Genomic DNA, 20,698 nt, shown 5'->3' with positions numbered 1-20,698 from the left:
TTTTTGGACCTGATTTTTTGACCTCGGGTAATTAGAGTACTGCGCATGCTGACCTTCAAAATGCTCCTGATTGTGAATACCAGGACCACAAACCCACACGACTTGTTGAGACTTAATATTTAATTACTCTTAACAATGAACTGAAAATGTTCTCGTCTCTTCTTTTTTGCCCATAAATTAACTGCTGGGATAGGCTCCAGCATCCCCGCCACCCTGACAGCAGGATAAGCGGTTTGGATAATGGATGGATGGAAATTGTATACATGTATTGAAGAGGATGTTTTGTGGCGCTCGGAGGACACGAGGGACTTTCATGTTGGTGTCCCAACACTGCTTCTCAATTCAAATCCCTGCTTGGCCTGGCGTCCAGAGTCCTGTAGGGGGTCTGCTCTGTGGTCCTTTTGTAGTAACACACTGTCATCACAAGATGGATGATGCTTTTGTCCCAAACCCCATTCTATATTTCTATTTGAAAAACAAAAACATGCATCAAATGAAGTCTATAACTAACGCAGGTAAAGGCCGCTTATTATTTTTTTTTCCTCCCGAGTTAAATGCTATCGTTTAACAGCACCCATCACAAGGATGCTATTGCTAACAAGATGCTAGCGGCAACAGTGCGACTGTAATAGTGGCCCAGCCAGCTAATATATTAGCCAAATTGATTTTGTGAGTAAATGACTGCTCCAAAATTCACAAGAGTGCTACCATAAGATGGCATTTGACTTGTAGAACAAAGTCAGTAGGTAAATTAAGCCTGTGTGAAACAGATCTTATTGGTTATTTAGCTTTTTCACATGGGTAAATATAACGGGGACTTTGGCATGTGAATCATCCACCATCTTATGGCTAATTTTATCCTACAAAGTGATGACCTGGCTGGGAAGCTGTATTGGCAGGATGCTCGCCTGGGAGCCTGCAGGGTTATTCTGTCTCTCGATGGGAAGTGACCCCTGCATGTGGTAGGCCACCTCTACAACTGCAGGGGGCTCTGAGGGAACTAGCATGAGCCTCAGCATGCATTACGTTCCCCCGGAGCAGAGAAACCTGCAACTGGAAGGTGTAAAGAAGCGGTCGGCTGGCTCCGGGCACACTGGAGGATGCAAATCCAAGTCTTTGTTTTCCTCATGTGCCTTAGGGGCTGTGGTCCTGTGCAACGGCAGCACCAAGGAGAACAGGGAATTGGATATGTCAAATTCAAGATGAAAAACAGAAGAGAATAAAAAAAAGAAAAGAGGGGGAGATGGAGTTCAGACAATTTCTACCAAAAAAAATGAAATGGCTAATCTATGAGCCAGAATAATTGCCTGTGGTACAAATGTATTCAAGTATGAATGTCTCCCAGTCCTCCTCAAGGTCTCTATAAGCATCTATCAGGTCACCCACTGTGACGGCGAGCACCTTCCAGTCTCTACTGCAGCAATTTCAAAAAGGCGCAGCAACGCCTGTGGCCACTCACATGGGATTAAGAGCAGAACTGGTTATAGAACGATCTGGGATGAAGGACGATCCGGTTGAGTTCAGAAAATTGTGTGGCTAATCCCCGAATGGATCGAACGATGTGTCATGGTAGACCGGCCTTGAAATCTTCTCATATAAACACTAAGCCCAACTCAGAGCACTTACAGAAAGCCTTTTCTTTTTTTTGGTGGTCTTTGTGATTTGGAAATGTTGACACACTTGGAGCCGTTACTCCCAAGTACGAGGCATCAGTGAACACATGAAGCTCAAGTGGTCCGTGTGTGTGCGGATCATAAGCCTGGATGACTGCTTATTAGCAAAATTATTGAAAAGCTTAGACGGAGGCAGAGCATCGCCGCCTTCCCACCGGGATGTCGGTGCCCGTCTAGTGTTCACACTCCAGGTCAGATCCTCTGCCAGCTACCGACTGTACTGTCTTTTAATTACACTTAAAAAGAAAAAGAATTGACTAGTAACTGACAGGGCAGTTAGCACTGGGGGGGGTTAAATAGTTGAGGGAGTTTGATATTTTACTTACATTTTGTACTGGTTCTCCCCAGATGCCCCAGCCAGTTTTCCTTTTAAAGACAACCATTTTAGGTGAATTTGACTCTAAATTGTCTATAAGGTGTGTGAATGACTCTGTGTGTGTATGAGTGGGTGTTTATCAGCAGAAAAAGGCGAGAGAGGGGATGGTACATGAATGTACAGTATATTGTTTTTGTATTTTCTATGTTCTAGTCTGTAAAGTGAGGGATGTAAATGGTGGGGATGCAAGGAGTAGAGGTGACAAAGGCGTATGAGTTTAAATACTTGGGGTCAACTGTCCAAAGTAACGGGGAGTGCAGAAGAGAGGTGAAGAAGAGGGTGCAGGCAGGGTGGAGTGGGTGGAGAAGAGTGTCGGGAGTGATTTGCGACAGAAGGGTACCAGCAAGAGTTAAAGGGAAGGTTTACAAGATGGTAGTGAGACCAGCTATGTTATATGGCTTGGAGACAGTGGCACTGATGAAAAGACAGGAGGCGGAGCTGGAGGTGGCAGAGATGAAGATGATAAGATTTTCACTGGGAGTGATGAAGAAGGACAGGATTAGGAACGAGTATATTAGAGGGACAGCTCAGGTTGGACGGTTTGGAGACAAAGCAAGAGAGACAAGATTGAGATGGTTTGGACATGTGTGGAGGAGAGATGCTGGGTATACTGGGAGAAGGATGCTGAATATGGAGCTGCCAGGGAAGAGGAGAAGAGGAAGGCCAAAGAGGAGGTTTATGGAGGTGGTGAGGGAGGACATGCAGGTGGCTGGTGTGACAGAGGAAGATGCAGAGGACAGGAAGAGATGGAAATGGATGATCCGCTGTGGCGACCCCTAACAGGAGAAGCCGAATGTAGCAGTAGTAGTATTTTCTGTTAAAGATATTGGAAAACAGGATTTCACTGGACTGCTGGAGCTTTAAACCCACTCTCTGTTGAACATTTTGTTGGAATCAGTCCATCACTGAAAACAATCCTGGGGTAAACTGATGACGCCTTGAATGGGCTGTAATCTTCTGTTGGTCGCTCTCGAGTTTCTCTTCAGCATTAGCCTCCACCGATTCTTCAATCACAGCAGTAGTTGTGTCCCTCGTCTCTCCGACCCTTTCCCCCCCCTTCTGCAATAATGCTTTTCAGAGTGCAATCAACAGCAGCCACAATCTTTCATTAAACATGGAGTAGTGTTAGGTACTAACATCGAAAGGAACAAAGCAACAGTTGAAGAGATGCCTCAATTTGAAAAGTATAGTTCATCCCAAAATCCAAAACAGGTTTTCCTCTTACCTGTAGTGCTATTTATCCATCTACAGTTAAGGTCAAAATTGTTAGCCCCCAAGCAACTATGGCACATTTCTCTAAAATTCTGCCCAATGTTTGCATCATTCATAAAACTTTACATAGTAAAACATTCATCAATGTTAAGGCCCCTATTTGGTATATTTTGGAATGTAAAATAAATCTTCAGGTTTGCTTTATACCAAATGTAGTGAAAATTGAGGTCAAAATTATTAGCCCCCCCCCATGTAATTTTTTTTACTTTCAAACCACAGCTGAGCAATCAATCAGCATCGAGCTTTACTTAAGGGACTCCAGTGAACAGGGCTAGTGGCACTTGAACACTTGACTGAGAGGGACTACTCTTAAATTCTTGGTAAGAAGTAATTTCATCCTGCCAAAAAGTGAAGAAACCAGTCTGGAACTCAGAAAGAAGATAGTGGATGCTCATCTTAAGGGGGAAGGCTATACTGTCATTTCCAAGTGTTTCACAGTGCCTGGAACAGCTGTGCGTTGTATCATTGCAAAGCACAAGGAGACAAATTGTGTTAGAAACAAACCTGGGCCTGGTCCAAAGTGCAAGATTTCAAAAACTTTGGAGAGGAAAATAGTCAAGAGATGTCAACAACAATCCCCGGATCTCTGCCAAGATGATTGTTGCTGAACTGGCCTCTTCTGGACTTGAAGTTTCAAGGAAGACTGTTGTGAGGGCTCTTCATCGTGGTGGGCTTTGAGGTCATCGTCCAAGAAAAACTCCATTGCTCACACAGCGGCACGTCAAAGCCAGACTGAAGTTTGCCCGTGAACATCTGAAACATGGGGATGAGTTTTGGAAGGCTGTCCTTTGGTCTGATGAGACTAAACTTGAGCTGTTTGGGCACATGGATGTTGCTTTTGATTGGCGAAGGAAGGGAGAGGCAGGCACAGGGAACCTTGTTCGGGGTCATGGGGTCATGAAGAAAGAAGATTATGTTGACATTTTGAAGGATAATGTAAAGAAACCTGCAGCCAGTCTAGCTTTAGGTCGCTGCTGGGTCTTCCAGCAAGACAATGACCCGAAGCATACATCCAAGTTGATCCAAAACGTTTTGAAGGACAACAAAATCCAGATCCTGGAGTGGCCCTCTCAGAGCCCAGATCTCAATCCTATTGAGTATCTGTGGTGGGAGCTCAAGGTTCATGTCCATGCTGGAAAACCACGCAATTTGGATGAGCAGGAACAACTTGCCATGGAAGAATGGGCTGAGATCCCTCAAGAGACATGAGCCAACCTAGTTAGGAACCACCATAAGAGGGTGTTGTCAGTTGTGAGTCAGAAAGGTTACACTATATTGACTATTAATTGTCAGAGGGCTACTACTTTTGGCCTTGTCATTTTTGCTTTTTCTTGTTTCATTTCAGCGCATCAGTAACATATCTTAATCAAGCTTAGTGGAGACGTCGTCTTTATTCTTTTCAATTCAATTCAATTTATTGCCATTAAAAACAATGTGCAGGCACATGTTAAAAATGAAATGAGGGCTGTGGCTTCACCAAACAGTGCACATGAAGACCAAAAGCTAAAAACATGTCCAAAAAGAGCTGGAGTACAGAATATTTAAAAATATCTACAGACATTCAGCGGGTAGCCAGGTTCAGGTGGGCAACAGCTTGTAGAAAGAAGCTGTTTTTGAGCCTGGTAGTGCGGGCTCTGAGGCTCCTGTAGCGCCTCCCAGAGTGCAGGGGGGAGAACAGTCCATGGTTGGGGTGGGTGGGATCTCTGCTGATGCTCAGACCCCTTTGAAGGCAGCGTTTGTGATAAATGTCTTTTATGGCTGGGAGCTGGGTACCGGTGATATGCTGGGCTGCCTTGACGACCCGCTGCAGAGCTTTCTGGTCTACTGAGGTACAGTTGCCGTACCACACTGAGATGCAGCTGGTCAGGATGCTCTCTATGGTGCAGTGGTAGAAGTTGGTGAGAATTTTGGGGGATAGACAGGCGCTCCTCAGCCTCCTCAGGAAATGCAGGTGTTGTTGGGCCTGGGTGTTTGATGTCCAGGAAAGTTCCTCGCTTATGTGGACTCCAAGGAATTTAAAGCTGGAAACACGCTCCACTTCCACCCCATTGATGTGTATGGGGGAGTGGCTGCAGCTTCTAGACCTCCTGAAGTCCACAATCAGCTCCGTCGTCTTCTGAACATTGACTGTGGTGTTTTGATGTCGTTGTGAGGAGTGCGGGGAGGTGTGTTGAGAGTGTCTGGCTGGGAGAGCTGGCGCTGCTTCGTCCGGTGGGCCCAGGGACCACGGCCCTGCCTGGAGCTGCGCCCAAGGTGGAAACGCTGGGGGCGGTCTCACAGGACGCGGAAGCGGGGTACGCTAAGTTAACTGCTAGCTGATGCAGACCGATGGTTCCGACAGTCATCCTGGCTGGCGTTCGTTCCCTTGGACAGTGATTTTTTGTTTAGTTTGGAAATGTGCGTTAGTGTGGATATGTGTGTTCTTGTAGTTTTTGGATGTGTGTTGTACTGCTGTGGGCTGGGGGAAACGGCATTTCTCTCCTGGACAGTGGAACTGGGTGGCGCTCAGCTTGTGTTGCTCAAAGCATAAAAAAAAATAAATTGAAAAATTGAAAAACTCAACAGCAACGTTTTTTTCCAGAAATCCTGACCCGGTTACTCGAGACAATCCACACACCTTGTTGTGAGCAGTTTCCTGTGGGTGTAGTTCGGTCTAAGAAAATAGTTCTTAGTTGTTCTATCAGACTAGAGACACGTTTCATTTTCAAATAGAAACGATGAAGCTCAGATTTAACTGAGCTTTCACTGCCGTTGTGTCATCAGCATGTGAACGCTAAACATTCTTAACCACATTGTGAAGCTATGAGTGTTCATTTTGTAGGTCAGTTGCACCTGAGTCACCTCATGACTTCTCTTTAAGTGCGAGCAGGTTTTCAGCGTAGCTTGTGACGCCATTAAGAATATTAACCTTCACAAGTTAAATAAAGAGAAAATAAGATTACCTGTAGTTCTGATCTGAAATTAATTAATTTTCCAAACTTTTTTTGCTTCGTTCGGTCTTCACCCAAATTAAAGGCCCAGTCCGTGACTTATTTGACCTTATGAAATTGTGCATTTTTTTGTCTTTGTCAACTGGTGGTAATTGAAAATACAGCCTTGTTTTACTCCAAATTTTCCAACCATTAGTGGTGTGACCAAACCTTTTACAGCGTCAGAAAATTCAGATTTAGTTGCAGAGTAGTATAAAGCCTCCTCCAGACTGTGTGCTTTTAGCAGTCCTATAAATTTACTGCAGGCCACACTATGATACAGATCTAATAAACTCAGGTACGTATCAGCACGCGTCATCAATCTACGCCGCTGGCAGAGCAACGTGACGCCAAGCAGGACTCAAGTCCTTTCAATAGTCGCCGCAGCTCGTTTTGTTGCTCGTTGTGTTGAATCCATGGCATTTGGGTCACAGATGCTAACGGTCTGTTTGTGTTTAGCGCCACCACAGATTGTGCGTGGTGTTGATCAGTGCGTCATGTCCTGCAGCATTTCTATTGGTTGGTCAGTAGACGTAGGTCATAGCAGCAGTCACATTGTGAGATGGTCATCCTACATTTCTGACACTGTCAGACTTTTGTCCCAGGTTATCTTCGGTCACAAGACCGTAATAATGGCCATCTTTCAACCTGTCTCACAGTGCCACGAAGGACCGCCATTTTGGAGCCACGACCAAAGATATCGCCACGTGTAGTCACCTTTCACCTGAGACGGCCCAAATCCCACAGTGTAGGAGGCTTGAGTCCTTGTATTAAGAGACCTGCCAATCAATATGGGAGTGACAGGAGCTTCCTGTCCTGTGTTTTGTATTTTGGTACTGGGGCGACCCATTTCTTTACATTCAAATTACAGTTTGTACTTTACCTTCAAATCTTTCCTGTTTCTTAATTACAATCATTTAAACATCATACATAATGAATACACTGCTGAGATGCTGAAATGCATCAGACCACGAGACGGTTCCAAAATAACAACAAACCCCAACTACTTGGTCACTCCTTCATCCAAACCGCTCTCCCTTAAAACCGTCTACCTGACACAGCTTGCAAACAGGAGCTTTGCCTGCAGGAATGACCTCTGCCTGCAGGAATGACCTCTGTCTGCAGGAATGACCTCTGCCTGCAGGAATGACCTCTGCCTGCAGGAAAGACCTCTGCTCATACTGATTTATCCTCCAGGTGGATGTCAGAGGACTGGGAGCATTGTTCCAAAACCTGCGGCAGCCTCGGCTTCCAGATCCGCACCGTGCGCTGTGTGCATTACCTCCACGACGGCACCAACCGCTCAGTCCACAGCAAATACTGCAGCGGCGAGAAGCCCGAGAGCCGGAGGCCATGTAATCGGGTGCCGTGTCCGGCCCAGTGGAGGACCGGAGTGTGGTCCGAGGTTTGCTACCGTCTATCTTTCTATCATTTTCACCCATATCCATCCAGGACAGGGAAAACTCACATTCTGAATCACATGTGTAATGTAAAAAATATTTCAGGTAAGCTCCTCAAGACAGAAAATAGCTTCAGTATGTTAAACTCAGCCATCCAAGACTCACTGTGTTAGAAGAGATGTGGGGCATCCGGGTAGTGCAGAGGTCTATTCCACTGACTACCAACACAGGGATCAGTGGTTCGAATCCCCTTGTTACCTCCGGCTTGGTCGGGCGTCCCTACAGACACAATTGGTCATGTCTGCGGGTGGGAAGCCGGATGTGGGTATGTGTCCTGATCGCTGCACTAGCGCCTCCTCTGGTCGGTTGGGGCGCCTGTTTGGGGGAAATAGCGTGATCCTCCGATGCGCTACATCCCCCTGGTGAAACTCTTCACTGTCAGGTGAAAAGAAGCGGCTGGTGACTCCACATGTATCGGAGGAGGCATTTGGTAGTCTGCAGCCCTCCCCGCATCGACGGGGGGGGTGGGGTGGGGTGGCTCGGAAAAGTGGGGTAACTGGCAATTGGGGAGAAAAGGGGGAAAAAAATCAACAAAAAAAGAAAAGAAGAACAGATGTCACCTCTTTGAAACAGTAAATATATCATTTTCAAAAAGACTCAGTGGCCCTCAGTACCAGCGTGGACAGTCGTCCAGATATTTTTACTCAAGATGTGTTGCAGCAAATTTTCCATTTGGTTTTACTTTTCTCTGCCGTTTCTATTTTCCTGTGCTTCAGCACAGCCGACAGTTGTGGAGTTTTATTTCTCTGAGCTTGTGCGTATCACTGCCATACGGCTGAAATGATCTGTGTGCCACTTTCCTGAAGTGCTCGGTGACCTGCGGAGAGGGGATGGAGAGACGTCTGGTGACCTGTCGGATGGGAGATCAGTGCAGCGGAGAGAAACCGGAGGCCCTGAGGCCGTGCAGACAAGGACCCTGTCACGGTAAACTGTTCACTTGGACAAGCAGCTATGCTAGGCTTCAGAGAGCTGCAAAACAACACCGCATCTCACACACCGACACCAACCTGACAAGACGACCAAACACACACGGTGACAGGAAACGCAAGAAGCCCCTTCGAGTTTGGGCTAGAAACTTTTCATAATAACCCAGCCACATCTGAAATCTTAGGATAGACAGACAGACAGACAGACAGATAAAGACTTTTTTTTACCCTTAAGGAAATGTGTTGCCACGGTCTGTGCTTAAAGAGTTAACCTCCACTACACACTTCCATACAAACATCCACGCATCCGTGGTGGACCAGTCTGAGGCCGCCTCACTATTTTCACTCTTTCTCATCATCAGAACTGCTAAAAGTACACAGCACCTCTGCTCAAATGTTAAAATGTTCAGCTCCTGGACTACACCTTCTTAAATGTTAGTTCATCATATAACCATATATATACCAAGTCCAGTTGCACTTGAACTTGATTCAGCTCCTTTGGATAACCATGACCTGGATGAATGAGAACATTCACAGACTTCGTCATATAACAGAGTATCAATATCAGAATCTTGCAAGCGGTGTTCCATCATCAGCAGGTCATAATTTGTTGTTTAGGTGGCGTCCAGGTGGCGTGGCGGTCTATTCCGTCGCCTGCCAACACAGGGATCGCCGGTTTGAATCCACGTGTTACCTCCGGCTTGGTGAGGCGTCCCTACAGACACAATTGGCTGTGTCTGTGGGTGGGAAGCCGGATGTGGGTATGTGTCCTGGTCGCTGCACTAGCGCCTCCTCTAGTCGGTGGGGGCGCCTGTTCGGGGGTGGGGGCTGGGGGGAATAGCGTGATCCTCCCACGTGCTACGTCCCCCTGGTGAAACTCCTCACTGTCAGGTGAAAAGAAGCGGCTGGCGACTCCACATGTATGGGAGGAGGCATGTGGTAGTCTGCAGCCCTCCTGGATCAGCAGAGGGGGTATTCAGGAGATGAAACATCTAAGTTTATGTTTATCTACTACTACTACAACTACTACTTTCGGCTGCTCCCGTTAGGGGGCGCCACAGCGGATCATCCGTTTCCATCTCTTCCTGTCCTCTGCATCTTCCTCTGTCACACCATCCACCTGCATGTCCTCCCTCACCACATCCATAAACCTCCTCTTTGGCCTTCCTCTTTTCCTCTTCCCTGGCAGCTCCATATTCAGCATCCTTCTCCCAGTATACCCAGCACCTCTCCTCCACACATGTCCAAACCATCTCAATCTTCTCTCTCTTGCTTTGTCTCCAAACCCTCCAACCTGAGCTGTCCCTCTAATATACTCCTTCCTAATCCTGTCCTTCTTCATCACTCCCAGTGAAAATCTTATCATCTTCATCTCTGCCACCTCCAGCTCCACCTCCTGTCTTTTCATCAGTGCCACTGTCTCCAAACCATACAACATAGCTGGTCTCACTACCATCTTGTAAACCTTCCCTTTAACTCTTGCTGGTACCCTTCTGTCACACATCACTCCTGACACTCTTCTCCACCCACTCCACCCTGCCTGCACCCTCTTCTTCACCTCTCTTCTGCACTCCCCGTTACTTTGGACAGTTGACCCCAAGTATTTAAACTCATACGCCTTTGTCACCTCCACTCCTTGCATCCTCTCCATTCCACTGTCCCCCCTCTCATTCACACATCTAACTTTATGTTTACGTTGTGTTAAAACGAGTCTCGCACAGGGTGTTGGTGTGCAAAACAACGGTACTACACTGCCATGAGCTCATTCACCCGCTGAGGTCAAAGGCTGGACCTGGGATGTTTAGTCTGGTTATGTCACCATGTTCATGAACATACAAACAAACTGTCCAGTTCCTGTGGCGCGCCGCTGGTTTCAGCAACATCTGCTTTTCTGCTCTTTTCCTTTCTGCTCCCTTGTTTGTTGCTGTGTTTTGGGTTTTTTTGCCCGGGGTGTTTTTCTCTCATTTCTGCTGTTGAAGGTCAGTGTTCACATGTTTGTCTTTAAGCATGTAAAACACACTACACCACCACAGCAGTGGAGCTCCTCGTTGGCTCGTGTACTGGTCAGCCCAGAAGTACTTTCAGTAAAACAGCTAGGCGTCTCAGTAAATGTTAAAACGCCGTCGTCACATGTTTCAGTAAATTATTTCATCGTTAGCCGGACAGGGTTTATCACACCCTGTTAAAATGTCGGCCATGTGGGAATACTTCCTTTATGTGCGGTAAAAACCACACAAGAAGGTCAGGAGACAGTCTGGGCGTCTTCAGGGGTGAGGAGCTTCTCCCCCACCCAGCATGATGGTCATGGCACACTTTGCTCCATTTCTGTCTCTGGAAATCCTTTTGGTAGAAAGACTGGTGAGGGCGTCCGGGTAGCTGGCGGTCTATTCCGTTGCCTACCAACACAGGGATCACCGGTTCGAATCCCCATATTACTTCCAGCTTGGTCAGGTGTGTCTGCGGGTAGGAAGGCGGATGTGGGTATGTGTCCTGGTCAGTCGGGGCGCCTGTTCGGGGGGGGAGGGGGAACTGGGAGGAATAGCGTGACCCTCCCACGTGCTACGTCCCCCTGGTGAAACTCCTCACTGTCAGGTGAAAGGAAGCGGCTGGTGACTCCACATGTATGGGAGGAGGCATGTGGTAGTCTGCAGCCCTCCCCGGATCAGCAGAGGGGGTGGAGCAGAGACCGGGACGGCTCGGAAGAGTGGGGTAATTGGCCAAGTACAATTGAGGAAAAACGGGGGGAAATAACAAACAAAAAAAAGACAGGCGAACAGCATGAAACATTATCTGCTGTGACATCACAACAGGGAATTTCCTCCTTCAGCATCCTTCAGATAAGATAAATGTTCACTTGTGGAACACTTCCAGTGTTTGACATTTCCTCTCATGATGCTTGTTAAACAAATCGAAGTATATTTATTTTAATGGAAATGAGTGACCGCCATTCACTCATTGGCCGTCCCGTCCTACTTCCACTCACAGATACTGAGACGTCTTCGTCATGTCAAACCTCTGCTGATGGAGTAACGCCGAGTTGTTTTGAGACAAGCTGCTGTTGTTTTAATAAACTGGTCAAATTTGAGGCTGTTTCTTGTTCTTTCAGATTTGCTTGTAAACTCACACACACACACACAGTTAGCGTTAAAGTAGATATCTGAGGATGTGCAGTAGGATCAACACAGAGTAGGAGGAAGACCTTCATACAAAATGTCCATAGACACGTCCAGGTAGCATAGCAACCTGTTCCATTGCCCACCAAAACACAAGGATCGCTGGTTTGAATCCCCGTGTTGCCTCCAGCTTGGTCAGGCGTCCCTACAGACACAATTGGCTGTTTCTGCGGGTGGGAAGCCGGATGTGGGTATGTGTCCTGGTCGCTACACTAGCGCCTCCTCTGGTTGGTCGGGGCTCCTGTTCAGGGGGGAGGGAACTGGGGGGAATAGCGTGATCGTCCCCCTGGTGAAACTCCTCACTGTCGGGTGAAAAGAAGCAGCTGGTGACTCCACATGTATGGGAGGAGACATGTGGTAGTCTGCAGCCCTCCCCGGATCAGCAGAGGGGGTGGAGCAGAGACCGGGACGGCTCGGAAGAGTGGGGGAATACACACACAAAAAGAAAGTCCATTAAGTGAAGGAGCACATGGAACTTCTCTTATTATTTAGTATCTGGCTGCAGGATATGAAAGATGGTTTCATAAGCTTCATATCAGGCTTCCTGTAGCACACTGCACCAAGTACCCCCGGAGGGTTTAATAACAAGTACCCTCAGCACCGCAGAAAAGCTCCGTTATTGATCAATCGTTGATCAATCAGCTAAGTGGGTTTGATCATGGGAATTGATTTACTCAGATGTTTTGTTTTACTAGGAGCTCAGCTTAGCCCTCCATATTTCTGCTCACCCCAGTTCAAAACACTGACGTCTGTTGTACTATATAGTGTACTCTATAGGGTACTTACAATATAGAGTACTTACTCTATAGCGTACTCTATATAGCAGTGCAGAATACACAGTGAGATGACAGCGTTGTCTTACAAATCAATGGTGTCCCCTTTTTCACTGCATTCCTTGGATGAGAGTTCAACATCGCTCTGTCTCACTTTTCAGTGCCCCCATTGAGAGGCGCTGAACTGATGCCGCATGTTCTTTGACTTACAGATGAGCCCTGTAACGGAGACAAATCCATCTTCTGCCAGATGGAGGTCCTGGCGCGGTACTGCTCCATCCCGGGCTACAACAAACTGTGTTGCGAGTCCTGCAGCAAACGTAGCGGCGCCTTCTCTCTGCTCCCCGAGGCCACCGAGACAGAGGAGCGGCTACGGTTCGGGTCGGCCTCCCAGCTCCTGGAGACGTTATCAGCCACAGTCAACGCCAGCAGCACCCACGGTGGCAGAGGCAAAGGACCGGTGCCATCAGGGAACTCTGCAAAGCAGACGGCCACCCCTGCTCCGCTGAGGAAAGGCCCGCCGCAGACCGGCAACGCGCAAAAGCGGGTTTTTCCGCAGCACAGCATTCGCGGGGGGAGGAACCTCCCCGCCTTGGCGCCGCCGTCGCTGGCGGCCGGGCCCAAGAGACGGGAGGACATGGTGGAGGAGGGTCAAAGGTCAGAGAGCCGGTGGCCCACGGCATATTCTGAGGTGGAGAGATGAAAGTGACACTCTTCCCATTCAGGACTTGTGTACATTAGATTCTCAGCTTCATCGTAGATCTTCTTTGCCTTAGAATACCACAAGGGAGAGAGAGAGAGAGAGAGAAAGGAAGAATGAAAAGAGAGAAAGAAAGAAAGTGCTGGTTCACTTTGTGTATACAATGCACCCCCCCATATCTTTACATCCATTCAAACTCACTCCATTTCAGTGTACTTCGAGCGCCGTATGTTAAGTATTTGGATGGAAACAGACTTTTTCTCTCCTGCGTTTGAGCGATGGCATCATCATCATCATCATCGTTCTGTGGAGGTTTAGGGGAGCAGATATGTGCCTTTCAGTTTGAGGCGTATCAGCTGAGGATGTGATGCGCCGCAGCCTTTTTGTCGATGGTCCTAACAGACGCGGGGTTTATCTTAAAGAATCGGGCATTTTTAGAGAGCGTTGTCAAACGCCTGCCAAAGCAGCGAGCCCGCGGGCTTTTGTCTCGAGTCCCACATCCCGAGATGTGCGATGTGTCATCCGCAGCTTGGGAAGGGGGATCATGCACAAAAAGGCTTTTAGTTCTGAAATTGATGTAATCGGGAATCCTCTCGAGTTTAATCTGATTCCGTTTCCCATCCGAGTGTTGAGCGTAAGATGCCCCAAAGGAGAAAAAGGCTGCAGCTGTTCAGTACTTTCAGACGGCGCTGTGCGTGGGTTTTGCATATCGCCCACAAACACAGTTCCCGTAGAGATGTAAAGAAGCCAGAGATAAAACAGTGGCAACCATCAGGACAATGGTTTTACTTTTATACAGAGGTTATATAATACACAGCGGTGTTCGGTTACCGGCACACTACAGTTTTCTGTGGAGAACAGATATTTATAAAGGTTCCTGTAAATACTGCACAGGGAAAATATCAGTATTATTTAGAAGGAGGTAAGCTAAGGATGCCCATTTCACCCATTCAAAGTAGAGTTTAATGTAGTCTGATGTGGTTTGCGTCTCAGCAGCCATGTCTGCTCATCACAACTGAAGGAGGTCTGAATCTCGGTGTATTTGGCTCTTAAGACGTGGCGGTAATGTGCTGTCAGCTGTACCTGACAGGAAATAAGGTAATTGATAGGAATCGGTCAGCCTGATACCTTAAATACAGCCTTTAACTTTAATAAACAGACTGGGCATCAGTGGCGCCAGCCTCCAACTCCCCCCCCCCCCTTTAAGTTGCCGTCATCGGTGTTCTTGTTGGCACAGAAAGCCAACGAAACCAAAGAAAGGAACCATGTATGGTGCTCATTTTTATTGGTACTTACGGAATTTCAGATGTACCGCAGGTCCTGGTTTATCAGAAACACAGCCAGATAGGTATTCTGAGATGTTCACAGCAGGGAAATAAATCTAAATATCACATCAATGAATCCTGTAATAACGTCAAGCATGCAAGTACACACACCCCGAATTCCCGTCTGCTGTTCGGACCCCGGCTTCCGTTATTTTCAGCTGCACATCTCGAAGTTGGGCATATTTATGCAGAGCCACATATGCATTTGCGAGTCCTGGGTGACCATAAACCAGGTCCGAACGAGCGGCGCATCCTGGCTCACGTGCAGAGAGCCGGACTTCCACAAGGCTCTCTGCTGCACAGTAGGTGGAGGCATTTTACTTAGCAGTTTCTCCAGCGGAAAAGAAGGTTTCTGAAAAGAAGGAATCTATTTATTGAAAAAAATGATTTCCTCACAACCACCATGCATCTGACTGCAATAGCCAAGACACAGTTTCTGTGTTTCAGCAACGTTAAAAAGTACGCAACTATTCACACTCGCTCCTGTGTGCCAATGTATAGTACTTGTATATAGCGATGAGTAAGTGAATATTTATTGAAAGTAACGTGGTTCTGCTTTGTTTCTATGGGTCATTTTGGTGCAACATTGAAGCCCGGTATTCAACACGGCCTCCTCGGGTCGGCCACACTTCTCACTTTTAAGCGGATGGCTACTTAAACCGATAGGGTGGACATGACATTGTTTTTTTGCAAACAATTAGATGTAAATATACACGCTCAATTTTGAGATGTCTTACTTGTGCCAGGAAGCTGTCTTTTTACAGCGGTTACGTAGAGGTCCTTAACATAGCTGTTACGCCACGGCAGCGCACGCCGACCAGACAAATGCTTTATTTTAACCAATAAAACATGAATAGTGTAGTACCAGTAAACAACGTTTAGTTTTATTCCGTTTTTGTTTCGTTGTTGTTTTTTGATGTGATATGTAGTTGTGAGATTCTGTCTTAACCATTTTGCTTTTATTCTCTCCAGTTTTTACTTGCTGCCTATGAAACATTGCTGCTAATGTTATGCAAAGGCTTGTAATGAGTGAGTAGGATAGTTTGACGTGTTACCAGAACAACAATCCCTGAGCCTCAGACAGATATTACTGCATAGGACTCACCATGTACTGTATCTATACCCCTGTGCTATCGGTGCCTTGTATGCATTACAACTGTCATGCCCATCACCACCACCACCATCACCCCTCTCCTCTCTTGAATGCCTGTCTATGTGTTTTTGTAGATTGAAGTGTACACTACTGATGCTGTTTGTTGTAACGGGGAGCACATAGCAATAAATGATAATTAACTACAGCCGTGTCCTCTCTCTTGCACATCTGCTCCGGGCCGGAAGCCTCGGCTCGCAGCCCGGCACGCCGCACGTTGCTGGGTTTTTGCCGTGATGGTATGTGAAGTCAGTGTTTTAATGAGAAGATGCCGCATGTTTATTCTAGGACGTAAACCTCAACCACAGCTAAAGCGATCGTAAATGTCACTCCACATCCCGGGATGAAGTGCAGACGCCTTCTGACGCAAAACACCCCGCTTACATCTACGGCGGCCCTCCATCGAAAATAACTCCTACCCCAATTCAGCCAGGCAACCTGAATGAGACATTCATTACAGTGCACTCTTGTTTCAGCCAGGGCCTGGGGGGGGGGGGGAGCGGCAGCAGCAGGGAATCTCTGGGCCGCAAGTCGCTCCACTCTGTTCCCTTCAATTACAGCCCGCGTGATCGCTTGTTAGCAAAATTAGTAAAAAGCCGAGATGAGCATCGCCGCCTTTCCAGCGGAATATCAGCGTTCACACTCCAGAGGAGACCCACGTTTCACATTCCAGGTACTACTTTCCCCTGTGAAGTCAGTCCTTTAGTTAAGTAACTGACAGGAGCAGTGAGCATTACGGGGCTTAAAAGGTTGGAGCAGTTTGTGTATTTCACTCACATACTGTACTGGTTTTCCCAACTATCCCAGTTTTCCCTCTCACACATTCACGTTAAGTGAATTTGACTCCAAATTGTCCACAGGTGTGAGAGAGTGTGTGTGATGTGGGCTGTGTGATGGACTGGCCGCCTGCCCCGGGTGTCTCCCTGCCTCATGCCTGCTGGGAAAGGCCCTGAAGTGAATCAAATGGACAGAGAGCCGGCGAATGACCGTAATAATTGACATGGCACGCTGTGGAACGGAGACTGTATTCTCCAAACCAAGCTTGCACAGAAATAATAAAAATCAAGAAACACAAAGCAATGTCCGGAGAGCACTTTCATGCAGAAATAGGGAGGATAAGCCAAAAAGAAACTGCACTCATGGCAAGTTGACACTGTAGGTATTCAGTCAAAAAAATGATGGTGACAGGAAAAGCCAACAACCCGTTTGTTTCTGTGGGTGCTGAGACACGCTGGTCTGAAACTCGTGGTGAGTCCGAGTGTCTCGGGTTAGCTGAATCGCTGCAAACGAGCAATTCCCTTTTTAAGCCTTAACCACATTAGCTGTGTATTCATTTCAGACATGATTATGTGAGCAGAAGCCAGTAATAATAATAGTAATAATAATAGACAGTTCTGTATGTTTTAAGTAAATCTAGAGACAATATTCCACATATGACTGATAACACACCTCCGATGTTGCAAAATGCCCTTTTCTTTAAAGACGGGGGAAGAGAGAACGGATGTCTCCTGAGATAATTCTGACTTCTCTGTGTGATCAAGAGTAACATCCCCACTGAGGGTAGGGAAGGTTTTACAGCTGCAGGTATTGGCTCATTACAAGCCGAGGAGCCATCGAGACGGGACGAGCAATAAACACATGAAGTGACGGTGTTAAGGACTAGTCGGGTCCAGGGGTTAAGCATGCAATACTAGTCCTAACCTGGAGGGTGTAGAAAAGATGAAGAAACTGGAAGAAGGACTGATTTCCAAGACTAGCGAAATAGCTGAGAGGTGGGCTAGCTTACCGAGGTAGCAGGCTAGCAGGTCCCTCCGACAAGGCCTCGGCCGCGTGGGTCTCCGCTCCCGTAAGCGGCGGACTCAGTCTCGGTAGGTCAGTTCAGGTTAGGTTGATGGTGTTGAGCTGGAAAGGTGTGGACCTGTAGTGTCCTGGACAGCGTATTCAAAATGGCGCATCCTGAGGCGTAGGTATGCAAACTGCCGCCATTAATTAACTCCAGGGGACGCGCTGGCGCCTCACAGTGACGTCCTCTTATAAACGCTGCTTAACCAGGCCGCCAATCATTTCTCCATGAAAACCAGTCCCAAGTATGTAAGACAGGGAAGAAGGGAAAAGGCAAATATAACCCCCATCACCTCTCGCCATGGGAGATCAGGGTGACACATTGGGGGGGGGGGGTATTCATCGAATGTTTGTGCGAGGCTTTCCAAGCCCTCCACGACGGCTTTCACAGATACAACGAGAACTTCTGTTTGAAAAAAACAAAACAGGAAATGCTGACCACTTGCCTTGATTGACAGTGGGTGAATTTGACCCTATTTGTTTTTCAAGAGGGCAGAATACATGAAACAAGGGGCGTCCGCATACCGTAGCGGTCTATTCCGTTGCCTACCAACACAGGGATCGGCGGTTCGAATCCCTGTGTTACCTCCGGCTTGGTCGGGCATCCCTACAGACACAATTGACTGTGTCTGTGGGTGGGAAGCTGGATGTGGGTATCTGTCCTGGTCGCTGCACTAGCGCCTCCTCTAGTCGATCAGGGCGCCTGTTCGGGGGGGGAGGGGGAACAGCGTGATCCTCCCACGCGCTATGTCCCCCTGGTGAAACTCCTCACCGTCAGGTGAAAAGAAGCGGCTGGCGACTCCACATGTATGGGAGGAGGCATGTGGTAGTCTGCAGCCCTCCCCGGATCAGCAGAGGGGGTGGAGCAGAGACCGGCACGGCTCGAAAAAGTGGGGTGATTGGCCGGATACAATTGGGGAGAAAAAAAAAGGGGGGGGGGGATGCAAAAAAAAGAATACACAAAATAAACGAGAAAATGTGGTTTAAAATGTCAGTTTCTGTTCATCACTAGGCTTGGGCGGTTGGACGAATGTATCGGTAATTGGCTGAGTCCTATCGGCAGTTGGTTTCTTGTGCAATTTTTGCCCTTTTATTTTGTTAATTTAACGGTCTGCCTCCTCAAGAATTCAACTTGGTAAACAATCAACCTGTAAAGCACAATTCAAAGTGTGCGCGAATAAGAACTGGCAGTTGGAGTTGGGTTGACGGTGGCCGGTAGGAAGATTTTGACATATCGCCTGACCCTATTCATCACCACCTCATGGAACATGGAAATCTGTGACGTGATTCCGTTATGTTAGTTTCTCTTCACAGCACTCCTGAAGCGTCGACACGGAGCGTAGTGGATTCCGGTAGCCTCTGTGCATGACAGATGCTAGCTTATATACTCCGAGCTGACATGTCAAACTGCTGTGAAACTCAGCTACGCCTGCCACTTTTGCAGAAATGTGACATCAGCTACACAGAGATGTCTGAATAGTCTTCCAGACATGCTGACATCATAACACATTAGTACCAAACAACTTTGTTTTGAAAGCCACCCAACACAGACATGCTAAGTGCAAAATCTGGGATCATGTCGGAGACGTTCTGGCACGCCGAATACATGAAGGATTGATTCAGTCATTCATCATCTTGGCCTGTTTAGTTCAACTCAGGGTTGCATGGAGCTGGAGCCAGGCCAAGCAGGCATTGACCAGCAAAAGACACTCTGCACAGGTCCCTAGTCCATCACGAGTCATACACGCATGCACACCCACACAGCCCCATACAGGTAATCCTGTCGTCTGTCCGCCATGGCCCACTTCAGAGCGAAAAACTCAAGTTTATGCATGGGATCGTTTTTCTGCGATGGAGACAGACTCCTGCCAATAAATCCAACAGGCCGCAGTCGCTCATTGTGTTGTTGGTACAACACGCCACCCAGGCCATTCATACTAGCATCAACATACAAGTAACGGGTAAGCAGGCTAATCCAAGCGTCCACAAAAAGGCCAGACTCAGAGCTTGTTCATTCTCATACGAGGCTGTTCATTTCTCCTCAAGGCCCCGAAAGCACGGACTGTTTTGGGGCCTTTCACGGCTCTACTCTGCATCACATTGTTTTGGATAACATTGAGGTTGATGGTGGGTTTCTCATAGCCTTTGGGGGATTTGCCTCAAGCCACACAAAACACTTTGAACCTCTCTCATATTCTGGCACTAATGTCTGAGCTGCAGAAACGGACCTAAAGCACCACACAGCATCGCAACTTCCTTACATACCCGCAACTGGTCCAAACACAAGTGAATTCCCCTCCACCCAGCACTTTGGTGAGAGTCGGGAACAAGAGATTGAACCTTTTGAGGGCATCTGGGTAGCATAGCGGTCTATTCCATTGCCTACCAACACGGAGATCGCCGGTTCGAATCCCTGTGTTAACTCCAACTTGGTCGGGCATCCCTACAGACACAATTGGCTGTGTCTGCGGGTGGGAAGCTGGATGTGGTTATGTGTCCTGGTCACTGCACTAGCGCCTTCTCTGGTCGGTCTGGGTGCCTGTTCGGGGGGGGAACAAGGGGGAATAGCGTGATCCTCCCATGCACTACATCCCCCTGGTGAAACTCCTCACTGTCAGGTGAAAAGAAGCAGCTGGTGACTCCACATGTATGGCAGGAGGCGTGTGGTAGTCTGCAGCCCTCCCCGGATCGGCAGAGGGGGTGGAGCAGAGACCGGGACGGCTCGGAAGAGTGGGGTAATTGGCCAAGTACAATTGGGGAGAAAATGGGGGAAAAGCAAAAAAAAAGAAAAACAAAGGATTGAACCTTTTGAAATGGGCCTCATACCTCGATTGCACCAGTAAATCCCTTTACAGCAGAATTTAGAATCAAAGCCCGCATTCAGAATTGTCCTGGTGCAATCGAGGTATGATGATTTTGAATTCAAAATCATCATTTAGCACCGTCACATCCGACTCGCCCAATTTCAATAAATATGTTCCTAAGGGCCAGCCTTACTCATCTGTCTTTCAAGGTAATCTGTTGAGTATGACGTCCTCACTGCAAAAATGCCTTATCAA

The 20,698-nt window shown here is 47.6% G+C and overlaps 1 protein-coding gene across 1 annotated transcript in view; it reads left to right on the top strand.

The window, feature by feature from the left end:
- Positions 1 to 13,325, top strand: part of adamts3 (ADAM metallopeptidase with thrombospondin type 1 motif, 3) — a 202,440-nt gene extending 189,115 nt beyond the window's left edge. Inside the window, exons 21-23 of the mRNA XM_056280392.1 lie at positions 7,488 to 7,695; positions 8,557 to 8,674; positions 12,835 to 13,325. Of these exons, the coding sequence (XP_056136367.1) occupies positions 7,488 to 7,695; positions 8,557 to 8,674; positions 12,835 to 13,325 (817 nt within the window). The remainder of the gene's footprint in view (positions 1 to 7,487; positions 7,696 to 8,556; positions 8,675 to 12,834) is intronic.
- The last annotated feature ends 7,373 nt before the right edge of the window (positions 13,326 to 20,698 follow it).

The sequence above is a fragment of the Lampris incognitus genome, chromosome 1 (genome assembly GCF_029633865.1).
Source record: "Lampris incognitus isolate fLamInc1 chromosome 1, fLamInc1.hap2, whole genome shotgun sequence".
Lineage (NCBI taxonomy): Eukaryota > Metazoa > Chordata > Actinopteri > Lampriformes > Lampridae > Lampris > Lampris incognitus.
This window is presented reverse-complemented; position numbering and strand designations above follow the sequence as displayed.